Source organism: Giraffa tippelskirchi, chromosome 8 (genome assembly GCF_054371585.1).
Source record: "Giraffa tippelskirchi isolate mGirTip1 chromosome 8, T2T-mGirTip1v1.2.pri, whole genome shotgun sequence".
Lineage (NCBI taxonomy): Eukaryota > Metazoa > Chordata > Mammalia > Artiodactyla > Giraffidae > Giraffa > Giraffa tippelskirchi.
The window spans coordinates 10,936,355-10,955,819 of NC_137282.1; the positions used below are offsets into that span (position 1 = coordinate 10,936,355).

The 19,465-nt window shown below is 36.5% G+C and overlaps 1 protein-coding gene across 2 annotated transcripts in view; it reads right to left on the minus strand.

Moving 5' to 3' along the window:
- ADAM9 (ADAM metallopeptidase domain 9) overlaps positions 1-19,465 on the minus strand; it is a 100,633-nt gene that overhangs the window by 63,773 nt on the left and 17,395 nt on the right. For both annotated transcript variants that reach the window (XR_014063399.1, XM_081524013.1), the window contains exons 4-9: positions 13,505-13,583; positions 8,079-8,155; positions 6,900-7,095; positions 5,323-5,388; positions 4,297-4,368; positions 504-673 (exon numbers count right to left, since the gene is read on the minus strand). Coding sequence is in view for 1 of the 2 variants with exons in the window: in XM_081524013.1 (XP_081380139.1) it covers positions 504-673; positions 4,297-4,368; positions 5,323-5,388; positions 6,900-7,095; positions 8,079-8,155; positions 13,505-13,583 (660 nt within the window). In the remaining variant the exon portion in view is untranslated. The remainder of the gene's footprint in view (positions 1-503; positions 674-4,296; positions 4,369-5,322; positions 5,389-6,899; positions 7,096-8,078; positions 8,156-13,504; positions 13,584-19,465) is intronic.

Genomic DNA, 19,465 nt, shown 5'->3' on the forward strand with positions numbered 1-19,465 from the left:
CAAAATAACCTAAAATGTACAAAACAAATGAAAAAGCACAGCCCTGAAACAATGAGTTACTTAAGCACTAGGATAATCAGAGGTTAAATTGAGATAATTTTTTTTAATTAAAGTATAGTTGATTTATAATATTTTGTTTCTGGTATACCAGAGATAATTTTTAAATTCTGTTTTGAGATTGTAAAGCACATTTTCTGACATGAAAGAGGTCAGAACTTTTTTCTTTCAATATATCCTTTCACAAGAAGAAACCAGAAAACATGCCATACTAAAATAAGGAAGTACACCCGGGAAAGAGAAAGAGGACGTGGGATAAAGGTCACAAGAGATCCAACAAAGACAGGTCTTATTAGCACATTGCACTCATTCTACAAATCAAACTTTTCCTCATTTAAATGAATGCTCAAAAACCTTAAGAGAATACGATTGCAAAAAAAAGAAAAAAAGCGAAAATTATTATTCTGACCATATCATAAACAGTACCTTTAAAAAAAATCACTTACAGAATTAACTGTGCACTGTCATGTCTCCGACGTGTTATAAGAAACTTTTCCCGCCACTGTACAAAGTTCGACAACACGTCACCAGCACCTCCAGCCAAACTGATCAGATTTTCATTTGTCCAAATCTCAAGCCCAACCAGCACAATTCGAATATTTAACATAATGTACATCTGAGAAGAAAACAAATAAAAATATACAAAATTTATTAAAGAATATGAGAACAATTCCTGGGTATATATTTGAGAGAAACAAAAACACTAATTCGAAAAGATACGTTTAACGCAATGTTCACAACAGCATTATTTACAATAGCCAGGATTTGGAAGCAACTTAAGTGTCTGTCAACAGATGACTGGATTCCCACACATGCACACAAATGGACTATTCAGTTCAGTTCAGTTTCAGTTCAGTCACTCAGTCGTGTCCGACTCTTTGCAACCCCATGAATCTCAGCACGCTAGGCCTCCCTGTCCATCACCAACTCCCGAAGTTTACCCAAACCCATGTCCATTGAGTTGGTGATGCCATCCAACCATCTCATCCTCTGTCCCCTTCTCCTCCTGCCCCCAATCCTTCCCAGCATTAGGGTCTTTTCCAATGAGTCAACTCTTCGCATGAGGTGGCCAAAGTATTGGAGTTTCAGCTTCAACATCAGTCCTTCCAATGAACACCCAGGACTGATCTCCTTTAGGATGGACTGGTTGGATCTTCTTGCAGTCCAAGGGACTCTCAAGAGTCTTCTCCAATACCACAGTTCAAAAGCATCAATTCTTCGGCTATCAGCTTTCTTCACCATCCAACTCTCACACCCATACATGACCACTGGAAAAACCATAGCCTTGACTAGACGGACCTCTGTCGGCAAAGTAATGTCTCTGCTTTTAAATATGTTATCTAGGTTGGTCGTAACCTTCCTTCCAAAGAGTAAGCGTCTTTTAATTTCATGGCTGCAATCACCATCAGCAGTGATTTTGGAGCCCCAAAAAATAAAGTCTGACACTGTTTCCACTGTTTCCCCATCTATTTCCCAGGAAGTGATGGGACCAGATGCCATGATCTTAGTTTTCTGAACGTTGAGCTTTAAGCCAACTTTTTCCCTGTCCTCTTTCACTTACTCAACCATAAAAAATGAAATTTTGCCATTTACAACAGCATGGATGGACTTGGAGGGTATTATGCTTAGTGCAACAAGTCAGACAGAGAAAGACAAATACAGTATGGTATCACTTATAGGAGGGCTTCCCTGGTGGCTCAGTGATAAAGAATCTCCCTGTCACTGTAGGAGATGTGGGCCAAGAAGATCCCCTGAAGGATATGGCAACCCACTCCAGTATTCTTGCCTGGGAAATCCCATGGACAGGGAAGCCTAGCAGGCTACAGTCCATGGGGTCACAAAGAGGCAGATAAGACTTAGCGACTAAATAACAACATCACTTCTTGGTGGAATCTAAAAAAAAATACAACAAACTAGTGAATGTAACAAAAGAGAAACAGATTCATAGATATAGAGAAACAAACTAGTGCTTACCAATGGGGAGAAGGAAGGGAGGATGTACAGGATTAAGAAATACAAACTATCAGTTACAAGGATATACAAGCATATACTGTACAACACAGGGAATAATAGCCAATATTTTATTGGGTTGGCCAAAAAGTTCTGTCAGGCGTTTCATAAACAGGTACGAAAAAACCCAAATGAACCTTTTGGCCAACTCAATATAATAACTATAAATGGAGTTTAACCTTTAAATATTGTGAATCACTATATTGTACACCTATAATATATATAATACTGTACATCAACTACATTTCAATAAAAGTAATATAATAAAGAATATGAGAATATCTTTGAACTTACAATTAAGTAACATAACCACTTAAAAACAGGATTCCTCTTTATCGAAAATGTTTCCTTCAATATAATGGAACTCTAACTTTTCAAGGGTCTGAGTTTCCTCATTCATAAAACAAAAGTAACAAAGGTTTGAAATCCTTTTTATCTTCCATTCCAAAATCTGACAGACTCTGGATATTTAAAGTTTTTGGTATTTTGTTTCCAAACCTTTCCCTAAACTAATGCAAGCCTAATTACTGTTCACCTTTAGTTCACTTTAAATATAAATATTCATACATTTCACTATAGAAATATCAATGAGTTAAATTACAAGATGCTACGTCAGGATCCTTTTGGAGGTGTAAACTAATAGCGATACATAGTGAACTACATGTTATACTGTATAGTGAACAATATTACCTTTCTAAACTCTTATCTAAAATTCTAATGACATGTACCCCAAAGGTTTCAGAAAAAGGTTTATAGAACTCATCTCTATTTCACAGAGATACTCTGAAGAATAAATGAGTTAATAAATGTAAGTCACTTGACTCAGTTTTTAGTACATTACAAATATTCAATAGGACATTATCACTATCCTCATCATCATTATTATGTTTGGTATTCATATTCATATTAGAGATTAAACTTTTCCACATACAAGTGATATTGTATGACATTTGTCTTTCTGTGTCTGACTTCACTCAGTATGATACAGGCTCTTATATGTGGACTCTTAAAAAAAGAGGGTACAAATCAACTTATTTACAAAACAGAAGTAGAGTAAGGTGGGGGAAATCAAACTTACAGTTACCAAGGGATAAGGGGGGAGTGATAAATTAGGAAATTGGGACTGACATATACACTGCATATAAAACTAACAAGGACCTATTGTATAGAATAGGAAACTCTACTCTATACTCTGTAAAGGCCTGTATGGGAAAAGAATCTGAAAAAAAAAGAGTGGATATATGTATATGTATAACTGATTTACTTTGTTGTATACCTGAAACTAACACAACATTATAAATCAACTATATTCCAATAAAAACTTAAGAAAGGAACATGTATCTAATTCTTCAATATCTCCCACTAGATGAATAAACTCTAAAATCTCAAACCAAATCCCTCCCTCTCTCTCTCTCTCTCTCACACACACACAGAGTCATTTATGGTTTCAGAGCAGGAGACAGCCTTATTTAAACTAAGTCTCTCAGCAAAAATTCAAAGATCTCTTCATAAGTGCCAGAGAACTTCAGTCTATCTACCGTGAAATAAAAGTCATATTTTCTGGCAAGACAAGAAAAACTTACACAGAAAAATTTTTCTCTGTCCTTTGGCCTCCTCTCACCCCACTGTGCATTTGTATACCTGTATAAGGCATCAACCAAACCTCCCCATCGGCAGAAATACCTGCTTCAACCATAAAAAGCAGCATTCTCCTAACATCAAAAAGGCAACTCCTTAAAGATAACATTCCTTCTTGACCTTTCTAGGGCCATGATGACGCTTAGGTCTAGATTGTGTAAACTGTCAATAATACCTCACTGAATGCACATTCCTCTGTCTCAAAAAAACTTACATAACTGTGCCTTGACTTCTAATGGCAAGAACAGTTCTCAGAGCTTTCTGAGATGCTCTTCCTGGGTTAAAATCCTCAAATTTGGCTCGAATAAATTTCTCATTTCTTTCTTAGATCAACTGATGAATTTCTCCTCAACACTAAAGATAAAGTTGATGCTAATTTGAAATCTCTTGTTTGTTTCACTCTCTCTAAAATTATACTTTCCTTTTAAACATAGAAAAGTTACAAAACAAATTTGAGAGCAAACCCCAGAAAGACTGAGTTACTTATCCTCTAGAATAATCAGAGCCCCAAATCAGACAATTTTAAAATTCTATTCAGAGGCTGTGAGAGGAAAGGACAGAATAATCCCAGCTGATAGAAAATAAACTTACGCTATCCAAGTAGTTTGCTAAACTTATCATCTCTTCTCGCACTGCAGTCTGGTTTTTTCCCATCTTTTCATACTGAAACGGAAAGAAGAAAACTCATGATCACTAAAGCAATATAAGAAAAAAAATTCTATAATCTCAAGATAAGAATCCAAATATTTTATTTAAACCATTTTCTACCTATGTGAAGAAACTAATGAGAAAAAATATTTCAAGTCTCCTTTTTTTATCACTTGTCCACCATATTCTACTGGAACCTTTAATACATTATCTGAGACAGAGTTCATGCTTATTCACATTCCCTTATGCTTCTTTCTACACTTGAGGGTAATGAACCTATAATGAACAAATAAGAATACATTTCTATCTCCTAAAAGTATGGCTTATTATTTTCCAGTCTATATACCATAAGGGTTTTTTTGAAAAACCATAAAGATTCTCAAAACTGCCTCTGCAGATTACAAAAAAGGACTTGTCAGTTGTGTTAAGTTTCTGCAAACAACTTGGTTCACAGCAACAGCAAAGCTAGCAGAAGTCAGATAAAACATTTCAAATAATCTACAGGTTAAAATACGTAGCAGTTATATCTAAAATTAATAATCTTGTAAATGCCAAAACAAATACATAACTTTTCTTAGTTGAGTAAAGCACAATCTTAAGTATAAAAAAGGAAAATGTCCTGTGTTATCCTGTACAATGAAATAAATAGTAAATGCTAAGCTGACCCATTCTCCTCTGCTCCCTTCTAAACTTATCATCTAAACTCTGCTCCCTCCTAACAAGGGAGAAGTTTAACATTTGCAAATCACCCAAAAGAAACAGTGGGAAAACATCACTAGTAAAAATAAAGGTAGAGGTAATGTCAGTGCTACATTCAGTTCTGGATGTATTATGAATATCATGTATGAATATTACAGGGAAAAGTCATTTAACAAAAATCAATACAAACATATTTCATATTTCCTGCATGGGGTCCTCACTTCTCACCTTCTTTTCATGAAAAAGGAGAAAAACTGTCACCAATCCTACCTTTTCCTTCTCTACAACAATGAACAACTCTACATAGCGGGTCTGTGGCAAGATGTCTCTTTTTCTCTGTCAAAAAACACAAACACCATAAAGGAAAGCAAAAAGTTAAAAGATTACATTCTTCAGACTACATATAAGATGACTACATATAAGATTCCTATTTTTAACACACAATGATCTTATCCTAACCTCTAGTCAGTTGTTTCATGTCTGCTAAGAATTTCATAAAAATGATTTTTAACACATCCTACATCAATAAGGCCAAAAAACATGTGTTTTTAAAAGTGATATATGCCATCTGTAGTGCTATGAGAAAAATCCTAGTTAAAGATAACATGAGTTATTCAAGTTTCCAAAGATGAATTATTGATTCTCCAATATCAAAACTATACACACATACACATATATTTTAACTGGATGCCCTACTACTCTGTCGAGAGTGGAAAAAAGAATATCTGCTAATTACCCAAGGAGAAGGAAGGACAAGGTCTGCACTTTATTTTCTTGTTCTTGTCCTTTATTTTTTTCCTTCCAGTTTTATTGAGTTACAATTTGCACTGACATACAAGGTTGCTACTTTTAAAAAATGGCTAGTTTTGTGATTTTCAAAAACTTTTGTAAACTGCGCATATATGCTCAGCCATTCAATTGTGTCCAACCCTTTGCAACCCCATGGACTGTAGCCCGTCAGGCTCCTCTGTCCATGTGATTCCCCAGGCAATAATACTGGAGTGGGCTGACATGCCCTCCTCCATAGGATGTTCCTGATGTAGGGATCAAACCCACGTTCTCCTGCATCTCCTGCATTGGCAGGCAAATTCTTTACCACTGCACCACCTGGGAAGCCCCCATGTAAAGTATAGAATGAGCTAAAATTTAAGTATTTTCCAATGACTAAACTTAAAAAGAACCATCCAAGAATCAAAAGAATGAATGGCAGAACAGATGATGAAAACAATGCCATAAATTAGTATGAGTTAATTAAAATACTCTAGAAGAGGCACAAGCCTCTTGTAGAGGTACAGCGACATCATCTCATTATAGAGAAAGCTGCCTTTGTCTGCAACTGAGGTTCCTCTGGTCCCAGAAACAGCTCAAGTTAAGAGACCCCTGTCAAGAGGAAGCCAAGGAATCCTAAAGAAGTCTCAAAAGAAGGATACTATGAGTGCCCCAGGAAAACATCTGAGATCATTAAAGTCCTAAAACTCAATCTCTCTCTTTCTCTCTCTGTCTCTCCCTATCTCTCACTTTAGAGCTCCAGTCTGTGTAAAGGGTATTCACATAAAAAAGTCAACTGCTCTCTCAAAGTCACGGTAATGGATTATTAGAGAGCAATGACAAAAAGAAATACAGTTACTGTTTAAGACTTAAGCCCTCGTTTCCAAAACACAGAAGTCTGACGGTATTTAACTTGGTGGCAGGAACTACATATTACTCATCTTTTTATCCCCTAGTACCCATCACAATGTCTGGCACAAAGCTGGCAAAAACACAGTAATAACAGGTATTGGTTTAATGCACAAATACATGATTGTTTAAACCTGAGTCAGAGCCATAAAGAAACACGAGTTCCTTACTCGAAGTAGCTGAGTGACGCTAGGAGGCTCCTCTTCTTCATCCTTTGTGGTTTCTTCTCCCATAACTTTGTTGGAAACCCCACATTTCAGAGGCTCTTGGTGGACGTCATCCGTTCGATAAAAGATGTGCTCAAAATGAGAGCTGTTCTGCAGGGGTTCAATCCCATAACTCACATTCTCTATATGCAGCAAGCCTCTAAGTGTTGTATTACAAATACACGGTTTTTCAGGATGGAAAAAAAAAAATACACAGGAAAAGGAATTAAGAAACATGAATTCAAGTCCTAGTTCTTAACATATGTAAGAAGGGGTAACATGGTGTTGAGAAAAATAGGTTTTAGAGTTGGGCAGCCCTAAATTTAAAGCTCAAGACAGCTACTAACTGGCCTGAAAGTTACTTAATCCCTCTGTAAGATCACTGTATAAAGAAAGGCTATTCAGAATAGTGGCTTAAAGTGTGAAGTCTGGAGGCAAGAGGACCAAAGTTTGAATCCTAAATGTTTCCTACTAGCCTTAGAAGACATTCTCCCTAGAGTTGTCCTGAAAACTATTTAATGAGAGCAAAAAATACTTAGGACACTGCCTGGTACACAGTAATTATTCTACAAGTGTCATAGCTTAGATGGAGATAGTACTCATTGCCATCTCATATACTTTGCTTGAGAATTTAAAGTAATATTTATTAGTTCAATCAATCATGTAACCAATCAACCAGTCCAGTGTGGTATTTCCAGGCCCTTCATAAATTTAATATTATTATCACTTCACTTGACACATGGTATGATTTCTCTGAACCTCAGCTTGCCTATCTAAATATGGAAGCAATCAGGCCCTTCTCACAGTTATTAAGAGACTTAGATGAAAGAACAGAAGTAAAAGTTACATAAACCTAGAAGGTGACAGAAATTTAAAGTATGCTTTATTTTTAAATAGCAAAGTTTATTCGGTGGTCTCAAAAAAATGAAATTTTTTATTTAGGTACTAAAATTCATCACCTGTAATACTGTCCTAAATAAACATGCCAAGAATGACATCTGAAACACAATTAGAAAGACCTTCAGCAACATCAAAGTAAAATCTAAATTTAAGTACCCTAAAATGACTTGATCTGGAGACAGAGATAGGTAAAGGGAAAAGAATTAAGGGAATGAAAAAATGCTGATAAAGAAAGTTCCTTACCTGAGTCCAAAACAGTTGCTGAGTGCAATGGATGAATCGTAAGTGCCCTCCACATAGCCCCGATAATGACAATGATTCTAAATGATTTTAAAAAAAGTGTCATCTTCAAAATACTATTACTTTGCTGAAAATCATCATAGAGAGTGCAGAACTAAACGTTATTTAAGGCCAATCAACTAAACTTTTTATTCTATTATCGGTTTAGTCACTAAGTCGTGTCTGACTCTTGAGACCCCATGCACTGTAGCCTGCCAGGCTCCTCTGTCCGTGGGATTCTCCAGGCAAGAATACTGGAGCGGGTTGCCATTTCCTTCTCCAATTCTATTACTGGCATCCCATAATTATCACATGGCATTCTTTGGACTATCTTCAGACTGTCTACTATCACCCTGTGGGTATAAAGAATTTGAATTTCTGCCAAATTTTTAAGGCAGAAGTCCAGAGGATACTAAGTACAAACAACTCTACCCCAATAACCTTTAAACCTAGAAGCAGAACAAGGTGGCATAACATCATGTTTAACATTTTCAATTGCAGGTAAGAAGACACCACAGCAGCCAACTGAAATCCAATACAGAAGAGGACCTTGTGACGGACTAACGACACCAAGGGGGAAAACAATTCAGTACACGGCAGAAACAGTGACTTTGACTTTCTTTTTCTGCCTAAGCATATTGATTATATTATTATTGTTAGTTATACATTTAACCATCTTGATAAATTAAAGACCCTTTATTCTTCATTTTGAGCAAGAAATTGACCAGTGGAAATATAAGCATATCACTTATTAATATCAGATTTTTTAGTACACAAGGAGATTTTTTTTCCCTCTTTAAAACAATTGTAAAGCACTAAAAAAAAAAAACAAAAAAAAAAACAGCCAACCAAGGGGAGTAGGAGAAGGAGGAGGGGGACTAACCTTGCCAGATATTATGACGTATCACCAGCCCTTAATAATTAAAACAGTAGGGTCCTGGTGGTGCATTAACTGAGAGACCAACCAGTGGAGCAGAACACGTCTCAAGACAAAAATACATGTGGAACCTTATATGATAAAAGTGGTTATCTCAAATCACTGAGGAAAAGATGCACTTTTAATAAGTGGTGCTCAGCCCACGGATTAGACATTTGAGAAAGGATGAAAGTAGATCCATACCTCACATTATACATAAGAATAAGCTCCAGGATGGGGTGGGGAGGGAGGTTCAGGATGGGGAGATACATGTGCAGCCATACGGAAGAAAAAAATTTTTAAAAAAAAGAAGAAAAAGCTCCAAATGGATCAAGAATCGAAACACTAAAAAATATGAACCTATGCAAGAACTAAAAGAAAACATAGCTGAATTCCTCTTTAACCTGGTGCAGAGAAAGACTTTCTATCACTCAAAATCTTGATGTAACAGGAGGAAAGACCAATCATTTTTGCTGCATTAAGAAAATAAAAAAGATTTTAAAACTTCTACATTAAAAGAAACACCAAGAAAAAGTAAAAAGACAACTCACAGACTGGAGGGAATTATTCGTAACTTTTATCATAGCTAAAACTATACTATAGTATAACACAAAGAACTTTGAAACACTAAAGGGAAAAGATTAAATCCAACAGAAGATGGTGCAAAAGAGTTGAACAGACAATTCACAAAAGGTATAAAAATGCCCTTACATAAATGAAAAGACTTCAATTTCACTCATGATCAAGTAAGAACCCGTGCATCAACGCTGATATAAACAAATAAGAAGGAAAAACTCTTCTTGACAGTAGAAACCATCAATGCATACAGAGGCACTGATGAAGTTACAAAATCACCATTTTAACAACCACCATTACAACTGAGGCAAATATTAAATACTGAAGCTTGTGAGTAAAAATCTGAGAAGTAATGGGATAGTTACAAAGCCTCAAAATATCTAGCCAAAAGATTAACTAAAAAAGTAAAAACAGTAACTTCACAGAGAATAAACTGAGCAGACAACTCCTTAATAATCAACGTTAACACTGTCAGTGATAAACTAAACTAATTACAGGACATGCTCATGATACGATACAGGGAACCCTTCAGGGTGGATCCCTGCCAAAGGTGCATAACCTGAATCTGATTGTGAGTAAACATCACACAAACTCAAATTGCACGACATTCTACAAGACGTCGGCCTGTACCTCTCAAAAATGCCAATGTCATGAAATACAAGGGAAGACCAAGGATTTCCAGAATAAAAGAGATGGAAGACTGCTTGGTGCAACACATGAAGTTGAATTTCCTTTCACTGTAAAGTACATCATTAGGATAACGGACTAAAACACACACCAATAAGGTCTGTAACTGAATGACAGTGCTGCTTCAGTGTTAACTTCCTGACTCTGAGAGCTAGACTATGGTGATGCCTTTTGAAGTTCTTGTTTGCAGGATATTTACACCGAAGTATTTAAAGGGTAAAGGGATACCAGGTGTACAACATACTCTTCAGAGGGGAAAAAACAGAGCAGAAAGGATAAGGTATGTGTGATAAATGTTAACACTCGGAGAATCTAGGTGAAGGGTATACATGACTGTTTCCTATTCCTGCAACTAATGTGAGAATTTCTGAAAAAATTAAAAAATTATGCACTAAACAACACAGGCTAAATTTCAACATTTTACAGCTTTTTCCAGTGTGGGGTTATTTACAACCACTGTCTTTCTTTCTAGCACTTTGAAGTTAAAGTCTAGCTTTGAGTTTGCCTTCTCACCAGAGGGAAACAAATATCTCTTCTATTACAGATGGGGTAGCACTTATGAAATAGTAACACAGTAACTCACAAAATTAAACTTGTGAGTTAAATTTGTCAGTGAAGCTTCTCACTTCAGTTACTGTAGAAGGGCTCATCATTTGACAAGGCTGAGATTTAGCACTTGATATCGCTTCATCTACCAGCTTGATGGTATTTCTTTAGTAACTTGGTTTTATTACATCTTTCCAAAACTTTCCATTTAGTTTTTAAAAAAACAACAAATCCCATTTTGCAAGTTTGCAAAACACCTAACTGCATCCAATGATTACAGTAAAGGTAAAATGGCATAAACAGTTTGGAAACACATAAACTGTAAGGGAAAATACTCAACTACTGGGAGCAGAAGTACTCACAACTATTTGAGAATAGCCTCCTGCCACAAGAGCCAGTGAGCTTGGGGCAGTCTTTTCAGAGGAAACAAGGAGCATTCATTAATAGCTGCTGCTGCTGCTGCTAAGTCACTTCAGTCCTGTCCGACTCTGTGCGACCCCACAGATGGCAGCCCACCAGGCTCCCCCGGCCCTGGGATTCTCCAGGCAAGAACACTGGAGTGAGTTGCCATTTCCTTCTCCAATGTGTGAAAGTGAAAAGTGAAAGTGAAGTCGCTTAGTCGTGTCCGACTCTTCACGACCCCATGGACTGTAGCCTACCAGGCTCCTCCATCCATGGGATTTTCCAGGCAAGAGTACGGAGTGGGTTGCCATTGCCTTCTCCGTTCATTAATAGAGGGAGTTAGTTAAGGCACTTTCTAATGCATTTGCAAGGTACTCAAAGGTCTAAGACTAATACTAATTTGGAGTTTTGACTTCACACAGCAACTCATATCAAGGGGTTATTAAAACTGTGTTTCTTTGTAAAAAATATGGCCTTGCAAAAGATGCTGATGATGAAAGCCACATGAGAGATTTACAAATTAATTTAAATAGAAGAATCACAAGGGAAAATATTTACATTTTTCACTGTGACTTAATTGCATTTTATGAACGTTAAACGTCTATGTCACCATGATATCTCACAATGTTGTCACACACAGAAAAATCCTAGTACCAAAGTTTTAACTGCTAGCTCAGATCCAGTCACACTTTTATCTATCTCAATTCAAAATTATTCCATTTTATCTATCTGAAACTATCTATATTCAATAGCCAATAAGTGAAAGGCTTCATCTTAGTTTATATTTTTCAAACACCCAAGAAAACATAATTAAATCGTAATACTGTATAAAAGTTGCATAAATTTCCATATAACTGAAATCTATTTTTATCAGTTTTAAGCATATAAACTTTCAATAATAGTAACAAAAAATATTTACTGAGTTCATAGTTGTTGGACTGACTAGTAAATATCTTATCAGTATTAACTCATTTAAACTTCCAATAACCCCATGAAGTTATAATTATTATTCCCATTTTAAGGTGAGGACACAAAGGCACAAACAGGTTAAAGAAACTTGACCAGTAAATAATAGAGACAGGAATCAAGTCCAAGCAGTGTGTGTCACCAAAATCCAGGTCAAGAAACCTCTCCAAGAGAAAAAGAATACCTTTTTAAAAAATCACTGCTTTCACTGAGTGGCATAAATTATGTGGTCTTTGGTCTTATGCTATAGTAATCTTCAGAAGGATGACTGGGTGGATGGATGGACGAATGGACGATCTCCATTTCGGTTAATGCTATCAATACATTTAAACTGCTCTACTGTTTTGCTGTTCAACACCAGACAAACAATAAAACAAATAAAACAATGCACTTTTCAAAACAATAAAATAAAACAATGAACAAACAGAACACTAAGATAAAAAAATCAGAAAATTGGCCAGAAAAGGATAGGCCTAAGTCAGCACTTTTTTAAAAAATGTCTCATAAATAATCTAAAATAAAGCTTTTGCCTTCTATTTATTTGAAGAGTGCTGCAAAAGTACAAAACTAACACAACTCCACCTAGCAAAATGTAACAAAACTCAAGGGAAAAACAATACATGCTTAACAGGGGTAAAGATTTCTCCTGAAAACTACAGCAAAAAAAATAATAATAATAATAATAACAGATAATACCTAACTGCCAAAAGGGACTTTAAGATATTCTTTCCAACTAAAATTAGAAATGCTTATGCTCTAATTAAATAATACATAAAGCCAAAGTCAACATGTCAATTATTTCACATATTCCTCCAGTTCTATCTTCAGGAATACTCTGTTTTCTGAAGCAGAGAGGACCACGCTTCTTTAGAAAAGAATTTTCAACAAAAAAGTAGAACATCTAATAGCAAACAAGTGCTTGTTCTTTACTAAGTACTAATGGTAAGTCAAATGGTTTAATAAGGAAGTTGAGATGTGCTTTATTCATCAAGTTTCAGCAAAATTAAAAATCAAAAAATAAATCAAACTCTTCCCCTCATGATCAGTAGGGGTTATCATTAAGTAGAAGATTATTTTCCTGGTCTTTTAAAAAAACACTTGACCATGAAGAACCAGAAGAGCTATAAGGTACAGTTTAATCTATGTCAATGTACCCACCACTCCCACCCCAGGACAACACCATATATTATCATATCAAAGGACGCCCTCGGTAACAGTCCAGAGCAGCTGAAGAGAATGCACTTTAAAATTATAACTGTTTTAAATTCTGTATATGGTCAAGAGGGAAATAAATTACCTGTATATTAGGGTAGTCAGAGATCAGAGCCCCTTCCTTGTTGTAGGTATAAACTACAAAATCTTTGGGTAAAAGGTCCCTGCAAGAAGAATAAAACACACTATATAAGATTATTTTGTCTCTTTACAGCTAAGAACACAACTTTTATAAGGCATTATTCCTAGAAGAGATGAGCAGGAATAAAAACATTCACCTGATAAATTGTTGTTTAAAGAAGGAGCTGCCATAAAACATAAAGCCCATGAATGGACTTGCATCTGAAATCATGTACATTCCAATCAGAAAGAAATGTTTGAGTTGCGCATCTGTTATCATGGTCATAAAACACTGGTTGCAAAAAACATTTGTAATGTCCTTAAAGTTTTCTGATTAGTCTCATAGGAAAAGTATAAATTTGGTTATATGGTACATCATATTTCCAGAAGAAAATAATTTTACCCTCTTTTAAATGTCCTGCGTAAAGAAGCAGCACTCATTGCCTTTAATCTCTAAGTACAAGGGCAAAATTTCTGTCTATTATTTAAAGAAGCAATTATTGCTGATTCTTAAATCTTCCTCCTATGTTAAGGGAGATCCACAGTGTAAACCACATGAGCAAAGACAGGGTTAGCTCTATTACAAAAAAAAAAAATACATCCAATGACACTTGTTGAAGACAGTAAGGCCAACTTTATTTTCAATGTTAAGTATAGGGACCACTGCAAAGAGATTGGAGAAGGCAATGGCACCCCACTCCAGTACTCTTGCCTGGAAAATCCCATGGATGGAGGAGCCTGGTAGGCTACAGTCCATGGGGTCGCTGAGAGTCGGACACGACTGAGCGACTTCACTTTCACTTTTCCCTTTCATGCACTGGAGAAGGAAATGGCAACCCACTCCAGTGTTCTTGCCTGGAGAATCCCAGGGGTGGCGGAGCTTGGTGGGCTGCCGTCTATGGGGTCGCACAGAGTCGGACACGACTGAAGCGACTTAGCAGCAGCAGCAGCAGCAGCAACAAAGAGATTTTACAGGGGGGTGGAGAGAAAGAGCAGGCTCAACTGCAAATACAGCATGAGCAAGCGGGAATTTTTAGCCAAGGAGCACAATGAGGGTCAGTGGATGGAAAACTCCTAAGAGGAAACATCAGGGGTGAGGAGCATTCTGGCTAAACCAACCTAACACACTCTTGCTGAAGACAAGCCAGGGTAACCAGACATCACTGGGTGGGGAAGTGGGGTGGAGGATAAAGAACTTGATCAGACATCCAGAGGGATCAGTTATGGAGGGAGAGGGGAAATTCTTTCTAAAACTAGATTTTACAACAAACCACACTGATAGGCCTTGGAGAAGGTTCTAGAACCTGACTGAAGTTTGGTCAAACAAAAAAATCTTTGTCAGTCTCCTCATTTATTTATGGAAAGAAAAGATATTCTTCTTTCCTCTGAATAATACAAGCCCATTTCCTCATTCAGTTGTCTTTTGTTCATTAGAGACCAGCTGAATCATCTGTTGGAACTTGGTAGAAGGCAATATTTACTGGGTGGAGCTAGCAGTCAGGCAGTTAATGAGGGGAGTTGCTACAAAAATAAAAGAAAAACAAAGTTGAATAGTTAGAAACTGAGTTTCTGAGCTCAGTGGGCAGCCATCAAGATTTTCTTTAGACTTGAGCTTAGGGCATCTTCAGACGGTACAGTGAGAGTGGAACTGGCCACCTGACAAATTTTCCTGGTTTGAATGTCACTGGTGACAGCATCAGGTATTCTGATGAACTTCCTGAGTGGCCCACACCACAGGAGGCATAAAGATTGCCTACATGTGATCTGTTGAAACAGCCTTTTTTTGAAGGCTCCACAATCTTCCAGCTTCAGCTTAGAGTTTCAAGAAAAGGGCTATTTTAGTTCTCAATGACTCCAAGTCAGAAAGGATAAAAACTGGAAATGATAACTTAGACAGTTATAGCCAGATACTGAAGGAAACTAGAAGAATTCGGGATTTGGTAAAGTTGGCAAAATATGCAAGATGAAAGCAGCAACGGTTCACTACAGTTTTCCATTGAAACAAACAAAAAAACCCCACATTCTCTCTACAGTCACTCTCATTTCTGTAAAAAATAAAGTAAGACTAATTTGTTTGCACGTAAGTCTGATCTCATTAAATCTGACCTAGTTATTCACATAAGTACAGCAAAAATAGTGATTGACCATATAGTATTTCATTTGAATTTGCTTTGCTGGAGCATTTCAGAAGGAACCAAAGACTCTTAAGGCTAGGAAGCCAAGTCAAGAACTCGCCACCAGATATGCCTGCCATATCTATAGATTTGGGTAAAGTCTCTTCTTGAGGTCCCCCAAATATCCTGAGGTTCCTGGCCCTGCCACAAGTGATCTTCCTTACTCACCTGTAAGGCAGGAAATCCTGTAAGCCAGGAACAGGCCAGTTTTTCCAAGGGGAGCTGTATAAACATTGCCTTCTTAAAGTCAACCTTAGTTCCTTAAAGCTATCTGGTCATATCTGATTCAACACACATCATTCCCAAATATGACATTACAATCAAAGCCTTGGTAATAAAACCAAGGTTTCCAATTGTTTCTTGTTACAACAAGGGCAGATTTTAACTGACTTATGCAAATAATTATACTGCCATGAAAAATAAGATGTGTTAACATATCAAATAAGCCTTATTAGTTCTGTATCCCTTTTTGTAAGGAAAGAGACAAATCCTTTGAGATGTTCCAAGATCCATTTGAGAAATCTCAAAGTTAGTTTGCGGTCAAAAAGACTCCAACTAGAACTTGATTTGGGGAAATTGTCAAACATGCCTAAAGGTTTCCACATTTGACTAAACTGGATCACAAGTGTCACTGTGAAACAACACTTACCTGTCCATTTAGCCAAAGTCACAATTAAAAAATTTCAAAGGCAAACAGAAACCTACATAGTTCTTAAAAAAAAAAAAAAAAAAAAAAACTCTTAGTTCTCTTAATACTGAGAAGATTTGGTTTTCTTACATAATCAAAGGCCTGATAAACACATGTCACATAGGAAATCATCTTAAAACACATCTTATCTTCTCAAGCTATGTACTTAAACATAAAGAAACAACTAAACCAATCATCTAAGGAAACCTTGTTTCAATAGAAAAAGAAAACCAGATTCTGGTTTTGCATCAGTGTACTATTAATACTAGGTAAATTAAACAAACAAACAAAAAAAACCAAAAAACCTTACAAATAAATCCATCCAACAGCCAATTTTGACCACACCAGGAAAGATTCTTTTTTCAAGGTCCCTTTTCCACAAATTTTTTTTTATATCACTCAGTTTTTGTTCCACATTTTTCTTCTTTGTCATTCTGGAACAACCATTTATTCTACTTTGGGACAAACTACTCTTTTTCCCTTAGCAAAACATATCTTTTATATCCTTCTTTATCAAAAATATACCTTATTTTCCTTGTATATAGTTTGTTTTCTTTACCTTTATTATTCCTAATAGCTTCATTTATGTATATTGATTAGATTTTAGTCATTAGTAATCCTAATTTTCAGTAAAAGCTAAAAAGCAGGCAATTGCAAACTGTCTGCTACATGCTATCAATCTGTAGAAAATTTATGAATAGATTATCTCATAATTTCTTGAGATGTATCTTTTTCATAGTATAATTTCTCATGCTTATCAACAGACACAAATACATTTAGCTTCTCTATACCACATAAAAACAAGATGCCAAAGTAAATAAAATTATATTTCTCTTCAGCAATTAATATTTCAATATTTTATCTTATTTAGAAATTATCTAGTCGATGATTATCCATCTTTAACTTAGTATAGCTTTTAGGTTTCAAGTTATGAAAAAAATTTTTTGAAACCATTCTTAAGGAGACATAAAACTTAATTATCATTGAAAAGTTCACTTATTAACTTCTATGCCACTTACATCTATTTATTTTATTTGTTCTGAACAATTATTCTTGAATGAGTCATGAAAATTTCATGAGCCAGTTATTAAACAAAGCTAGCTAGCGATCCATCATCTTAAGTTGTTTTTCTTATTGACAAATCTGGCAAGTATCCAAAAATAAAAAAAATCACAAAAGCAAAAAAAAAAAATTATATATTTATGGTTCTTCCCCCTTTGTTTTTAACTGCCATGCTTGATATCAAGCAATTCCTTTTTCACTACATATTTGTTCTTTGGGTCGACTTATAATTTATAATCTTAAACATCTGGTAGAGATAACATAAGCTTATCTGAATAGTAAACAAATGTAGAAAAAAATTGCATATCTGCATTGCGTATTTAATACTGACAACTCTGAAGTTGTCAGAGTTTATCAACAATTGTATCTACACTATAAAAACCAGCAAAAAGATTATTCAAGGTCATGTGAACTTAAAAAAAAAAAAACTTGGGTTAGTGTCTGTATTCCTGAGAGTTTTAAGAAAATAATTTATATAAGTGCTCATTCTACCTCTAAACCTATTTGAATTGGACTTGTCAAGGGATTTTATAAATTAATGTGATTCATTTCCAGCAGGAATAAACTATATCTGATGTATACACACACATAGACATATATAAACACACAGACAGATACAAATAAAAAACATGGTTTTCATTTTAAAATTTTAGCCATGAGTCAGTAAAGCAGCAATATAACCTCAGTGGTTTATCTCCATTTTGTATCTTCAACTGAACTAACTATGGCAAACAGAACAAGTTAAGGTTACCTGCCTACCAGTATTTCTGGAGGAGATTTTTAAGATTTTCTTTCACTATGGTACGTAATCTTCCTTTGCCGTGGTCTAACTTTTAGGCAGGTGACTGAGGAGACGTCTAACTGCTTTCTGGATGTTTCCAAAACCCACGTGAGTCATACAACCTATTTCCATTTGTTCTTTTCAGACTCAAGTAGAGTTATTTTCAGAGCTACTTGAGTTTTGTGAGAGCCCCTGATGGAGGGCAAGGAGCTAAAAATGAAAATGACTGGGAAGCTGAGGCGCTGCCGTGGAAGGGGAAAGTCTGAAGTCTGTCGGGGGTAGACAGAGGGATGGAGGAGGTTGGGGTTCAAAGTGGGACATATTGAAGGATCTAGGGAACAGGGTGGCAGGGGAGACTGACGGTAGCAAGAAGAGGAAGGAGGAGCAGAAGCAGTAAGGAGGAGGCAGTCAACCTGGGAAGCTCTCAAGTTTCCCAAAGACACCAACAAAGTTCCAAACTATGCTCAGCAAAACATGTTAAGAAGAATGGAAGCAGACAGAGCTGGCATAGCAGAGTCAGCAGGACGGGAGAAGAGGTGGTTTAGTTGGCTGAGAAGTTCCAATGGGAGAAGTCGGATCCAAGAAAGAGAAAAGAGAGACCTCACACAGAGACAAGAGGAAGGGACTTCCAGCCCAGGGAGCCAGGGAGTAATCCCCAGCCAGAACAAGGAGCCAAGGAGACCTGCCAGCCCAGGAGGTACCTGTCGAAAGAAGCCTGGGACTCTGACCCAACTTCAGAGTATACACTCAAAACCTTAAGAATCAAGTCTGTCTTTACCAGTTTTGGTGAACGTTCGTCTGGAGCAATGGTTCAGGAGTCAGACTCACCAATGGATCCCCGATCAGTCAGGACTGAAGATGAGGGCTTTGAAGGTGCATATTTAGGGTCCAGAGTGAGAGGTCGGGGCTCCAGTGATGAATCTGATCCTACCTGAGTCATGCCACCATGACTGTCAAAGAAAAAATATTCCATGACACTTGTTAAACATGGTGAGGCCAATCTTATTTAGGAGCTTGGCAGAAGTTATGGGGACCACCAAAATGGGATTTTACAGTGGGGGAGAGGTCATGCTCAAGTCCAAGCATAGCATGGGCAGGTGGGAATTTGTATCCAATGAGCAAGGTGGGAGGTCAGTGGGTGAAAAATTACTAAGATGAAACACCAGGGTGAAGGAGGCTCTGGCTAAACCAATCAAACGGATTCTTACTGAAGACAGACCA